The sequence below is a fragment of the Rhineura floridana genome, chromosome 7 (genome assembly GCF_030035675.1).
Source record: "Rhineura floridana isolate rRhiFlo1 chromosome 7, rRhiFlo1.hap2, whole genome shotgun sequence".
NCBI lineage: Eukaryota > Metazoa > Chordata > Lepidosauria > Squamata > Rhineuridae > Rhineura > Rhineura floridana.
In genome coordinates this window covers 18,887,892-18,901,931 of record NC_084486.1, presented here as the reverse complement: position 1 = coordinate 18,901,931, position 14,040 = coordinate 18,887,892, and the positions used below count along the sequence as shown (strand labels likewise).

General features: G+C 45.4%; 1 protein-coding gene across 2 annotated transcripts in view; it reads right to left on the bottom strand.

Annotated features, from left to right (window-relative positions):
• The window catches only part of NRG3 (neuregulin 3), a 1,022,346-nt gene that overhangs the window by 633,008 nt on the left and 375,298 nt on the right, over positions 1–14,040 (bottom strand). The window contains exon 1 of one of the 2 annotated variants that reach the window (XM_061634990.1): positions 1,210–1,234. The exons of the other annotated variant lie outside the window; for it this stretch is intronic. Within the exon in view, the coding sequence (XP_061490974.1) occupies positions 1,210–1,228 (19 nt within the window). The 5' untranslated portion in view covers positions 1,229–1,234. Of the gene's footprint in view, positions 1–1,209; positions 1,235–14,040 lie in introns of those variants that run through there. 2 annotated transcript variants of the gene reach the window in all.

The window sequence follows — 14,040 nt, the reverse complement described above, 5'->3', positions numbered from 1 at the left end:
ATTCACATGCACTGCAGCTCTTGGCTGTTCTTTCAAAAGCTTCCCTGCTGGCACTACTTCCAACAACCATCATGTGACTATGTAATGTCCCATAGTCACATGGTCAGTTTAGGAAGTGATGCTGGCTTGCAAGGCTTTAAGAGAAAAGCCCTGCACCCCTGCACCCACTCTTGCCTTAAAGCTGCCGCAGTCAATCAGAGTTGACCAGGACAAACAGGCTTGAGTCCAGCATCGGGTGTATAGCAGCTTCGTTGAGAGACCAGGTGGTTGTTGGACTCGGTGTAAGTCGGGTTCTTGGCGGTTTGTCAAGGGGAGCGGGTTGAAGAGTGTGTGGTGTAGAGTTTGTTTGTTTGTTCTTTTCCAGAAGCACCTGGATCTAGCTATCTTGGAAGTGTAGTGTTAGGAAGGGCTAGAGTAAGGAGGAACTGAAGCTGTTTTTTGAGTGAGTGGTGTGTGTGGTTGTGTGTGTATGTGTGTGGTGTGAGTAAGTGGGGAGGAGGATGGAAGAGGTGCTCCCCTGTAGTGTAAGGAATAGTAAAGAGGGTCATGCAGAAGAGGGATTCGAGGAGGAAGTGCAAGCAAAAGAAGAAACTGGGGACAGCTGATGGAGGGGGTGCAGTTTCTGACTTCACTCAGGGAAGGAAGGAGCCTGGATATTTTGTTGGTATTAAATCAATAGTACAAGATATAAAAGTGGGAGATGTGAACCCGGTTAAGTTGGCAGAGTGGTTAAAGAAAGCTGTTGGGGATATAAGCCAGGCGCAATGTATACAGGGAGGTGATTTACTAGTAGAATGTAAGAATAAGGAACAGACTGATAGTTGAATTTCAGGACCTTAGGGGAAATTAAAGTATCTTGTCAATTGCCTTGATTTCTGGCAGAGAAACGGGGAGTTGTCTTAGGAGTTCCAGTGGATGTTCCATAGGCTGATATTAAGAAGTCTCTAGGGGGAGTAAATGTTTCTCAAGTTAAGTGTTTAACATTTAAACTAGATGGTATAAATTGCACCTCAACTACAGTTCTTTTTTCTATTACCAGACAGGATCTCCCAATGCATGTATTCTAGAGGGGTATTCACACGTTACTCTGTACCCAGGTACAAGCCCCCTGTACCTGGGTACAGCTGCTCGTGAGAAAGAGTGTACACTCGGTGAGTTCAAAAATCACCACGTGTACAGGCCTCCTGAAAAAAGCCCTCTTCTACTCACGTGGTGATTCTCCCTGCATGCTGTATCCATGGAGCTGGTCGTGAGCAATCAGTTTCTCCCCGGGGGACAGCCTGAGCCTTCCTTCTAGCAGCAGCAGCAGCAGCAGCCAATCAGAAGTGGGCTGAAGGAAACATCAGTTGCTGGAGCCATGGAGCGGGAAAGAAGAGTAAAACTAAAATGGAGGCAAGGGAAGGGAAGGGAGACCAGCCTGAAGCAAGGAATGAGCTTGAGGGAAGGAAAGAGGCAGAAAATGGGAGGGGGGGAGCTTTGAAGGACTCACTGCAATTTTTAAAAGGTCTACTCAGAAGTAAGTCCCATGGAGTGCAGTGCTTCTGTGTGCTGGCAATGAGTGAGTTTGAGGAAAGGACAGAGGGAAAAAATGGAGAGGAGAGAGCTTTGCAGGATTCACATTTGAATTTTAAAAATGTCTACTCAGAAGTAAATCCCACTGAGTTCAGTGGGGCTTACTCCCAGGTAAGTGGAGTGGAGCTTGTTTGTGCTAGCAATGTGCTTGAGGGAAGGAAGGAGGGAAAATGTCTACTCAGAAGTAAATCCCACTGAGTTCAACGGGGCTTACTCACAGGTAAGTGGAGTTAGGATTGCCTAAAAAAAAGCAAGTGTTCTGCCAGAGAAACTAGAGCTAGGCAAGGACTGTTTACATTGTTAAAGTACAATCCTAACCCCATGCCTACTCTAAAGTAAATTCCATTCAGTTTGGTGGGACTTACTCTCAGGTAAGACGCATTAGGATTCCAGCCTCTTAAAATAAACAGTTGAGGGGGGCAGAGAAAGGGAGGGGAGTTTGCCTCTGTGTCTGCTCACAGTCCAGTCCAGTCCTAGCCATGTTTACTCAGAAGTAAGTTCCACTGAGTTTAATGGGGCTTACTCCTGAAGTGAATGTGAATATAGAATTACAGACTTTAACTTCTAAATTCAGTCCTTTCCTTTAAATACTAGGTGATTTATCAATAAATATAATTTATAATGTCTGTTCAATGTTCAATGTGTCATCACGTGACTCCTATTGTTGCTTGTTACGAGTAGTACACCTACTATTCAGGATAGTGCCACAAATAGATTCCAAAACTTGTTCCAACCCCCCTGCGCAGGTAATAATAGCTGCTATCACAACTGCAATAATAAAATAACTTAATGGCTAGGTAACACATTGCTCAGAAATGATAGTTATCAATAAGTAATAAATTTTGGGTAATAGCTATCCCTTGTATCTTAACAACATAATCCCAAGCAGGTTTATCAAAAGTAACTTTCACAGTTCAATGGAGCTTACTCTCAAGTAATTGTGCAAAGGATTGTAACCTTAATCTTATTTAATGCCTTATTTCCTTTACATCTCAACTTTCTTGCAAAGAGCTCAGTGTGGAATACATAGTCCTGCACCTCTCAAATATATCCTCAGAATAGCCCTATGAGGTAGTTTAGGCTGAGAAGGTGATTAGCCCAGAAGTCACCCAGTGAGTTTCATGGCTGAATTAGGGTTTGAATCCAGGTCTCCCAGGCCCTAGCCCAGTACTCTTATCACTACACCACACTGGCTTTTGCAGAACTTGTACAATACAGTACCTCTATAAATCCAATATAAATTACCCACTATACTTCTCTTCCTTGGTCTTTTAAAACCTATTGAAATCAATGGTAAGGTAAATTCTGTTGTGTGCTTTCTATTTCCTCTTAAAAGTCAAGAAGAGAAATTTAGCCAAGACTCTTCCAATAATTTGATGACATAGGTCAGCAGTGATACATGGGGGGGGGAGAGAATGGCAGTGGCACAGAGATGGCAAGGTTGGGGGTACTTTGGTGGAATGCAGCACAAGCTTGCAGGTGTGTGCCCACGTGCTGCAGGATGGTGATGCCACCAGCCCTGAACTTGCAGGCACCTTGTCTCATTTGATTGTGAAGGAGCGTGCCGACCTGGCGTGTATTACCGAGACTTGGGTGGGTGAGCAGGGAGGAGTTGCTCTGTCCCAGCTGTGCCCACCTGGGTATTCCGTGCAGCACTGGGGTAGATCTGAGGGCCGGGGAGGCGGGGTTGCTGTGGTCTATAGGAGCTCTTTCTCTCTCACCAGGCACCCTGTCCAGATGGCGACTGGTTTAGAGTGTCTCTATTTTGTGTTGGGCCATGGAGACAGACTGGGAATACTGTTGGTGTACTGCCCACCTTGCTGCCCAACGGCTTCCCTAGCTGAGCTGACAGAAATCGTCTCGGAGGTATTGCTGAGGTCCCCCAGACTTGTAGTGCTGGGGGATTTCAACATTCATGCCGAGACTGTCTTGTCTGGGGCGGCTCAGGACTTCATGGCCTCCATGACAACCATGGGGCTGTCTCAAATTGTTACTGGACCAACACATGTATCAGGCCATACTCTTGATTTGATCTTCGCCACTGGTCAGGGAGATGGTGATCTGGTGGTGGGGTATTTTTCATCTACTCCATTGTCATGGACAGATCACCGCTTGCTGAGATTTAGACTTATGACAGCCCTTTCCCTCTGCAAAGGTGGGGGACCTATTAAGTTGGTCCACTCCCTGCGCCTTATGGATCCTGTAGGTTTCCAGAGGGCTCTGGGAGTTTCTCCAGCTGATAGTACTGGCGCTCCTGTCGAGACCCTGGTCGAACTGTGGAATACGGAGATGGCCTGGGCCATTGACAAGATCGCTCCCGCACGCCCCCTTCGGTGTAGAGCTCATACAGCTCCGCGGTATACCCCGGAGCTGAGAGTGATGAAGCAAGAGAGAAGGAGGCTAGAGTGCAGGTGGAGACGAACTCCTGACGGATGCAATCATGCTTTGGTAAGTGCTTCCACTAAGTTGTACATAAAAGCGGTAAGGGCGGCGAAAAAGTCTTATTTTGCTGCCACCATTAGGACATCTCTCTGCCGCCCAACGGAGCTTTTTAGGGTGGTACGAGGGCTTTTACACTCTGCCCCTCATGATACCATGGAAACATCTGAGGCCCGTTGCAACGAAATTGCGGAGCACTTCCAAAATAAGATTGCTGGCATCCGTAGGGACTTAGACTCTGATGTTATGACAGATGAATCCATTGAAGTGTCCAGAACGCAGTCTTGCCCTTCATTATTGGATGAGTTTCAGTTGGTGCAGCTTGAGGAAGTGGACAAGGTGCTTGGAATGGTGCGGGCGACCACTTCTGCTCTGGATCCTTGCCCATCTTGGCTAGTGAAGGCTGGTAGGGCTGAAACCACCGGCTGGGCCAAGGAAGTAATAAATGCCTCCTTGAGGGAGGGAGTCGTCCCTGGTAGTCTCAAGGAGGCAGTAGTGAGACCTCTTTTAAAGAAACCTTCATTGGACCCAGATGATTTGAACAACTATAGACTGGTGGCAAACGTCCCTTTTTTTGGGCAAGGTTTTAGAGCGGGTGGTCGCCGGCCAGCTCCAGGCGCTTTTGGATGAAACCGATTATCTGGATCCGTTTCAATCCGGTTTTAGGCCCGGTTTTGGCGCTGAAACAGCCTTGGTTGCCCTGTATGATGACCTCTGTCGGGAGAGGGACAGGGGGAGTGTGACTCTGTTGATTCTCCTTGATCTCTCAGCGGCGTTTGATACCATCGACCATGGTATCCTTCTGGGGAGACTCACGGAGTTGGGAGTTGGGGGCACTGCTTGGCAGTGGCTCCGCTCCTACTTGGCGGATCGTTGCCAGAAGGTAGTGCTTGGGGAACATTGCTCGGCACCCTGGACTCTCCATTGTGGAGTCCCTCAGGGGTCGGTTCTGTCCCCCATGCTTTTTAACATCTACATGCAGCCTCTGGGTGTGGTCATCAGGAGTTTTGGAGTGCGTTGCCATCAGTACGCTGATGACACGCAGCTCTATTTCTCCTTTTCATCTTCTTCAAGTGAGGCTGTTGATGTGCTGAACCGCTGCCTGACCGCGATAATGGACTGGATGAGAGCTAATAAACTGAGACTCAATCCAGGCAAGACTGAGACACTGTTGGTGAATTCTTTCCTGGCCCAGATTGTGGATGTTCATCCTGTTCTAGATGGGGTTACACACCCCTTGAAGGAACAGGTTCGTAGTTTGGGCGTCATCTTTGATCCTTCCCTGTCGCTTGAGGCTCAAGTGGCCTTGGTGGCACGGAATGCATTTTACCATCTTCAGTTGGTAGCCCAACTACGTCCCTATCTGGACAGAGATGACCTCGCCTCAGTTGTTCATGCTCTGGTAACTTCTAGACTGGATTACTGTAATGCGCTCTACGTAGGGCTGCCCTTGAAGACAGTTCGGAAACTTCAGCTAGTGCAAAATGCAGCGGCCAGGATGTTGACGAGGACCAGCCGGTCCGCGCATATAACACCTGTGCTGGCTCATTTGCACTGGCTTCCTATCCGTTTCCGAGCTAGATTCAAGGTGCTGGTTTTGACCTACAAAGCCTTACACGGTGTGGGACCGCAATACCTTGTGGCACGCCTCTCCCGCTATGAACCTACCCGTACACTTCGCTCAGTAAATAAGGCCCTCCTCCGGGTACCAATTTATTGTGAAGCCCGGAGGACCGTTACTAGATCTAGGGCCTTTTCTGTGGTGGCCCCCGAATTGTAGAATAGCCTCCCTGAAGAGATATGCCTGGCGCCTACGCTGCTTTCTTTTAGTCGCCAGGTTAAGACCTGGTTATGCTCCCAGGCATTTTAATGTTTTAATGTATATATTCTATGTTGTATTTTGTTGATTGTGTTAATTATTTGTTATCTGATTTTATTGTAATATTCCTGTATTTTATCCTGTTTTGTACACCGCCCAGAGAGCTATTAGCTATGGGCGGTTTATAAATTAAACGAAATAAATAAAAATAAATAAATAAATTTAGTGAGTGGCAATGTTGCCATTACTGAGAGAGCACTGCTATTGCAGAGTCAGGGATCCACCCTGCATTTTACTAGAACCTCAAGAACCACCAACTGCAGCCAGCTGCAAAAGACATACGTCTAGTATGAAAGAACATGGTGTCTGAGAAGCTGCTGAGCACAGGGTTATCAGAACTGAGATGAGCTCACAGTCTTTCCACACATAGATCTATTCCTACTTTCCACAAGTATTAATTTCAGTTGTCAAATTTCCAAACAGATGTGTGTCCTTTTGTTGCTATTGTTAAACAACTGGAAGCCAGAAGCGCTTGCCAATTAACTACAAATCTCCCAGGGATCTACCAATAGATTACAGTCTATCTTCTGGCCATCCCTGCACTAAATCATTTGTATGGGCACAGACCTACCTTGCAGGGTTGTTGTAGCATGGTTCAAAGGAGTGCTTGCAAGAATGAAACTACTGTAACACGCTCTACGTGGGGCTGCCCCTGAAGACTGCTCGGAAACTGAAATTGGTACAAAGAGCTGCAGCCAGGATGTTAACGGGGGCGGGATATAGAGAACATACAACCCCGCTGTTGTATCAGCTCCACTGGTTGCCCATTTGTTTCCGGGCACAATTCAAGGTGCTGGTTTTGACCTATAAAGCCTTATACGGCTTAGGTCCAGGCTATCTGTCAGAGCGCCTCTCCCTCTATGAACCTGCTCAGACTTTAAGATCCTCCAGCGAGACTCTACTTATTACCCCTTCCTTCCTGCAAGTTCATCTTGCAGAGACACAGAATAGGGCTTTTTCGGTGGCCGCCCCTAGACTGTGGAACTCTCTCCCTATTGAAGTCCGGTTGGCTTCCTCATTATCAAATTTTTGTGCACAGGTGAAGACTGTTCTATTTAGACGGGCTTTTAACCAATGTAGTTAGTTTTAACCTATGTTTATTTAATTCCATTTTAAATTGCTTAAACTGAATATCATGTTTATTAATTATTGCTGTTTTAATGTTTTAATGTAAGCCGCCCTGAGTTCCTCGGAAAAAGGGCGGGGTATAAATATTTTAAATAAATAAATAAATAAATAAACTACAATAGCAGAGGTAAGACTCTTCAAAACATTGCCAAAGAAGGCATTCTCAAAAAAGCAATGCCACCTTTCTACTGTGTATCCAGAAATTGAGAAGAAAAAAATTGTAGATTTGCTCATCTCTCCGCAGCTCTTTTTTATGTCAAGTGTCATGCATCAAACTTAGACACCCCGATGGTCAAACACATGTTAATGACTGCCTCCATTAGAAACTGCTGTCAGAAGTAGCTGCATCACATGGCTTTATGGTAACACAAACCTGCCTTGTAGGCTTGTAATGTTTTGATTATTTATTTATTTATTATTTGATTTATATCCTGCCCTTCCAGCAGGAGCCCAGGATGGCAAACACTCTATGGTTCGGATGGTTAGACTTCATGGTTAGACTAGATCAGGATCTAATACTCCAGGATGGTTAGACTTCAGGTTTTTGGTATTGATTTTTTATTACAAAACCCCAAGATCCACCAACCAGAACAAGCCAAATATATGCACTTAAGAGTTAAATAATTCTTAGCCCCGGAATTTGTTTGGAGTTCCAAAATTGAACTGAGCTCACAGTAATTCCACACAAAAATCCACTCAGATTACCCCCCACTTTCTTCATTTCAGCAGTATAATGGTGGGGTGGTCATTTTCTTGTTTTCATTGTGAAACAGGAGTCTGAAATCCTCACTGATCTTCTGTGAGTCATCCTGAGATACACCAATACGTTTTGATCTACGTTCTGCCCACCTTGCATTTAAAGTGCTATCCAAAAGCTAAATATTATGACATAGATCAGTGGTTCCCAACCTGGGGTGTGTGAAGTAATCCGGAAGGGGCTGCGAACAGTAAAGAAATTTATTATTATTATTAAAAAGTCTGCACTCCCTGGACACTGTCTGCTCCCCACTGCCGCTGCAGATGATACCGCTGTAGGCTGGAAAGCCCAACTGTTAAATAATGTTCCCCACATATTTTGAGTGTAGTTTTGTGTATTAAAACGCATGATATCCTCAAGAAAGAATCAGGTGTACCATGCTGGAAAAATAGTTTCAGTTCATAATCTTTTAAGCAGCTTGTTTTTGTTGCAGCCCCCTCAAAATATTTTCATATATAAATATTCAATATTTATTTATTTATTTATTTTATTTCATTTTTAAACCGCCCATAGCGAATAGCTCTCTGGGCGGTGTACAAAAGATTAAAAGTACAGAAATACAAAATATCACAATAAATAAACTGAAACAAAGAGATTTAAAATTGTAACATTAAACGCATTAAAATGCCTGGGAGCATAGCCAGGTCTTAACCTGGCGCCGAAAAGATAGAAGCATCGGCGCCAGGCACATTTCTTCGGGGAGGCTATTCCACAATTCGGGGGCCACTACAGAAAAGGCCCTAGATCGAGTAACTGTCCTCCGGGCTTCCCGATGGGTTGGTACCCGGAGGAGGGCCTTAGACGCTGAGTGAAGTGACCGGGTCGGTTCATAGCGGGAGAGGCATTCCACAAGATACTGCGGTCCCACGCCGTGTAAGGCTTTATAGGTCAAAACCAGCACCTTGAATCTGTCTCGGAAGCAAATAGGTAGCCAGTGCAAATGGGCCAGAACAGGTGTTATATGCGCTGACCGGCTGGTCCTCGTCAGCAGTCTGGCTGCTGCGTTTTGCACTAGCTGAAGCTTCCGAACTGTCTTCAAGGGCAGCCCTACATAGAGCGCATTACAGTAATCCAACCTAGAAGTTACCAGAGCATGAACAACTGAGGCGAGGTCATCCCTGTCCAGATAGGGGCGTAGCTGGGCTACCAACCGAAGGTGGTAGAATGCATTCCTTGCCACCGTGGCCACTTGCACCTCCAGAGACAAGGAAGGATCGAAAAGAACCCCAAGACTACGAACCTGTTCCTTCAAGGGGAGTGTAACCCCATCTAGAACAGGGTAAGCATCCACCATCTGGGCAGGGAAGGCATTCACCAACAGTGTCTCAGTCTTGTCTGGATTGAGTCTCAGTTTATTAGCTCTCATCCAGTCCATTATCACGGTCAGGCAGTGATTCAGCACATCCACAGACTCACCTGTAGAAGATGAAAAGGAGAAATAGAGCTGCGTGTCATCAGCGTACTGGTGGCAACGCACTCCAAAACTCCTGATGACGGCACCCAGAGGCTGCATGTAGATGTTAAAAAGCATGGGGGACAAAACCGACCCCTGAGGGACTCCACAATGGAGAGTCCAAGGAGTCGAGCAACGTTCCCCAAGTACTACCTTCTGGTGCCGATCCGCCAAGTAGGAGCGGAACCACTGCCAAGCAGTGCCTCCAACTCCCAACTCCGCGAGTCTCCCCAGAAGGATACCATGGTCGATGGTATCAAACGCCGCTGAGAGATCAAGGAGAATCAACAGAGTCACACTCCCTCTGTCCCTCTCCCGACAAAGGTCATCATACAGGGCGACCAAGGCTGTTTCAGTGCCAAAACCAGGCCTAAAACCGGATTGAAACGGATCCAGATAATCGGTCTCATCCAAGAGCACCTGGAGCTGACCGGCAACCACCCGCTCCAGAACCTTGCCCAAAAAGGGGACATTCGCCACCGGTCTATAGTTGTTCAGGTCATCTGGGTCTAAGGAAGGTTTCTTTAAGAGAGGTCTTACTACTGCCTCCTTGAGGCTACTAGGGACTACTCTCTCACTCAAGGAGGCATTTATCACTTCCTTGGCCCAGCCGGTGGTAGTAGTCCTGCTAGCCTTCACTAGCCAAGATGGACAAGGATCTAGAGCAGACGTGGTCGCCCACACCAATCCAAGTACCTTGTCCACTTCCTCAAGCTGCACCAACTGAAACTCATCCAATAATGAAAGACAAGACCGTGTTCTGGACACTTCAATGGATTCGTCTGTCATAACATCGGAGTCTAGGTCCCTACGGATGCATGCGATTTTATTTTGGAAGTGCCCTGCGATGTCGTTACAGCGAGCTTCAGATGTTTCAATAGTATCTTGAGGACCAGAATGTAAGAGTCCTCGTACAACCCTAAAAAGCTCTGCAGGGCGGCAAAGAGATGTCCTGATAGAGGCAGCGAAGTGAAACTTCTTCGCCGCCCTTACCGCTTTTATATATGACTTAGTAGAGGCACTTACCGAAGCATAACTGCATCCGTCTGGAGTTCGTCTCCATCTGCACTCCAGCCTCCTTCTCTCTTGCTTCATCACTCTCAGCTCCGGGGTATACCACGGAGCTGTATGAGCTCTGCATCGAAGAGGGCGCACGGGAGCAATCGTGTCAATAGCCCGGGCCATCTCCGTATTCCACAGTTCGACCAAGGCCTTGACAGGAGCGCCAGTACTATCAGCTGGAAAAACTCCCAGAGCCGTCTGAAAACCAATAGGATCCATAAGCCTCCGAGAGCGGACCAACTTAATAGGTCCCCCACCCTTGCAGAGGGAAAGAGTCATCGTAAGTCTAAAACTCAGCAGGCGGTGATCTGTCCATGACAATGGAGTAGATGAAAAACACCCCACCTCCAGATCACCATTTCCATGACCAGTGGCGAAGATCAAATCAAGAGTGTGACCCGATACATGCGTTGGGCCAGTAACAATTTGAGACAGCCCCATGGTTGTCATGGAGGCCATGAAGTCCTGAGCCGCCCCAGATAAAACAGTCTCGGCATGAATGTTGATGTCCCCCAACACCACAAGTTTGGGGGACCTCAGCAATACCTCCGAGACTATCTCTGTCAGCTCAGCTAGGGAAGCTGTTGGGCAGCAAGGTGGGAGGTACACCAACAGGATTCCCAGTCTGTCTCCTTGACCCAGCACAAGGTGGAGGCACTCTAGACCAGTCGCCATCTGGACAGGATGCCTGGTGAGAGAGAAAGTACTCCTATAGACCACAGCGACCCCGCCTCCCCGACCCTCAGGTCTACCATAGTGCTGCACCGTATACCCAGGTGGACAAAGCTGAGAGAGAGCAACTCCTCCCTGCTCACCCACCCGGGTCTCGGTTAGACATGCCAGGTCGGCACCCTCATCCACAATTAAATCGTGGACAAGGGAGGTTTTACTATATATACCAATCTGGCATTCAAAAGCAGCACCTGGAGATCTAAGGGCTGGCTGATAGAACAACCAGCAGTTCTGTGGCCTTGAGGAGAACCGGAACAAGGCACAGACACAACTTGTCTGGGGCGAGTTCCCCTTACCTGGCACGTTCTCCTCCTAGCGCCATACCTCCCATAACCCGTCACTACGCTAATTGGACCTATACTTAGGTCTGCACTTTCACACATTTATGTATGAGTAAGTCCTATTGATCTCTATAGGACTGTATAGACATGTATAGGATTGTTGCATGAAAGCCTACATCAAAACCCATACATACTCGAATAACAGGCAATGAAAAATGCAATATTTTAATAACTATAATTATGATAGTTACAGGTTAGTATTTTCTTTTTAAAAGTTGGTGTTTTGATTTTAAAAACTTAAGAATCTGCAGGAAAAATGAAAAGAGTAAAACTACATTCCTGTTTCTGCCAACACTCTTTCTATTGAATGCACCCCTTGACAAGAAACAGTTTCAGGAAGTATAACAGACCCAGCATGCCTTGCCTTGTTGCCAGTAAAAGCGAATTGCTTCAATGGCACATTTAATAAGTGTCATTGAAGCCATTTTCTTTCCCTGGCAGCAAATGTGTATATAATAGACTGTACACTTGTTGAATGTTACATGTGAAAAACTGTACGAGTGTACAGCCCAGCTACTTGTGTACCCAGGTACACAGACTGTACACTCGTTGACTATTAAATGTGAATAACCGTACGAGTGTACAGCCCGACTACTTCTGTACCCAGGTACACAGACTGTACACTCGTTGACTGTAACGTGTGAACAGGGCCTGTGTTATCAGGTTTTCAGGGTTAGACCTTATATAACACCTCCCCTTTGACGTTTTCAATGTCAGACGTTTGGACATGTTGCTGCTGTGTGCCGGAGTGATATTTGTTGTGGGAAGTGTGGTGGTCCTCATTCTTTCGATCATTGTGATGGTTCTTCTACTCCAGTATGATGTAATTGTGGGGGAGCTCATCGTCCCATGTTTAGGGGTTGTCCAGCAGCTCAAAGATCTTGTACTATTCAAGCTATGAGAGTGAGAATGGGAATTTCCTATGCAGCACCTGTTTAGCATTATAAGGAGCAGAATAATAGGGTTGCTGCAGTTGCTGCCTGTCCTTTAGCTTCCCCAGTAGTTAATCCGTTATTGTTAGAGAAGAGGGTGGTAGATTCTGACTTTCTGTTTGTTAAGAAAGAGTGGTTTATAGCTTTTATGGTAGAAGTGATTAACAGTACAGCACACACACACACACAAAACTGAAAAAATATTGATTATTTTGAAGGCTGCTTGACAGTTTTTGGGAGTGGAGGATTTAACTATGGGACGGATTTGTGAATTATTAGGGAGCCCTGACATTTAATTGTTCAGATATTGAGATCTGGAGCTGGAATGCTCATAGTTTAGTTGTTCATTGCCAGGAGTTAAAACATTTCAGTACACACACTGAAGGATTTGATTTGTATTGAAGAAACTTGGTTATTTGAGACTTTGGATTTTAAGTTATTGGGTTATATTTCCCTCCATAGAGATTGAGTTAATGGAGTAAGTGGAGGTGTTGCAATTTTTATATGGGATGTTTTGGGTTTTGTAGAGCTGCCTACAAAGGAAATGGCTTTTGAATATATCTTTCAGTGGATGTTTAGCAGATTCTTCTGAAGTTTTAAGAATTATTGCTGTGTATAATCCTTGCCAACCTATTGATGTGGAAGGATTGGGTTGTGTCTTGGAAGGGAAGAAGGGGCCTTGTATTTTCTGTGGAGATTCTAATAGTCATAATTCTCTTTGGGGCAGTAGTAATATTCATAGTAATGGGAAACGTTTGGAGGAATTTTGTGATGATGCTGATTTGGTTGTTTTAAATGATAGAACACCTACTCGTTTTGATTCTTATATTGGACATATGTCTTGCCTGGATTTAGGAATTGTTTCTAAAAATATTGCTACTTTATGTGGGTGAGAGGTTTTTCAGAAAAGTACTTTGGGATCACTTTCCTATTATTATTACTTATAAGAGGAAAGGCTGTATTGATGCTCCTAATTTGATCCCTTCTTGGAATTATAAAAAACGCTGATTGGGTATTGTTTCAGCAAAAATGTTTGGACTTTCTTGGCTCTCTGTCTGGGGTAGATGACGTTGAATTTTTTCATAACAAATTTATGTTTGGCCTATTGGATGCTGCTTTTCAGACTACTCCTAAGTATAGACCATCACATCATCCTGTAGTGCCCTGGTGGACAGAGGATTGTAGTAGAGAGATCCATGCACCTAATGTTGCTTTTTGGAAGGTTAGGCACTCTTTTTTTGGGAACAACTTAATTGAGTATAAATGTTGTAAAACTTTGGTTAAAAGAACACTTAGAAGCGCAAACAGAAGTAGTTGGCGATGTTTTTGTAGTAATCTTTGTAGCAATCTGTAGTAAGCCAGTATCTTTGGTGTATCACCAACTAAGAGCAATGAGTGGTATTCATGGCCAGAGGAAGGACATTCTTGCTCTGGTCACTGATTCAAAAGTATGCACCACCAATGCGGAGAAAGCTGAAGTATTGTCAGATGTTGCTCAAAATGTTGGTAGTATTGATAATTGGTCAGAGGCTTTTAAACTCTGGTGGGGGGTCTTTCTTAAATCTTACAAGGATATTTTTAGAGATTGGTCACCAAATAAGGAAGATGCTTTGAATTTAGATTTTTCCCTTTGGGAAATGGAAACCATCTTAAATAGAAGTAATAATACTTCTCCTGGGGAAGACAATGTAGGATATGAAATGCTTCAACACTTACCTAGAGAGTGTTTATTATTGCTTCTTACC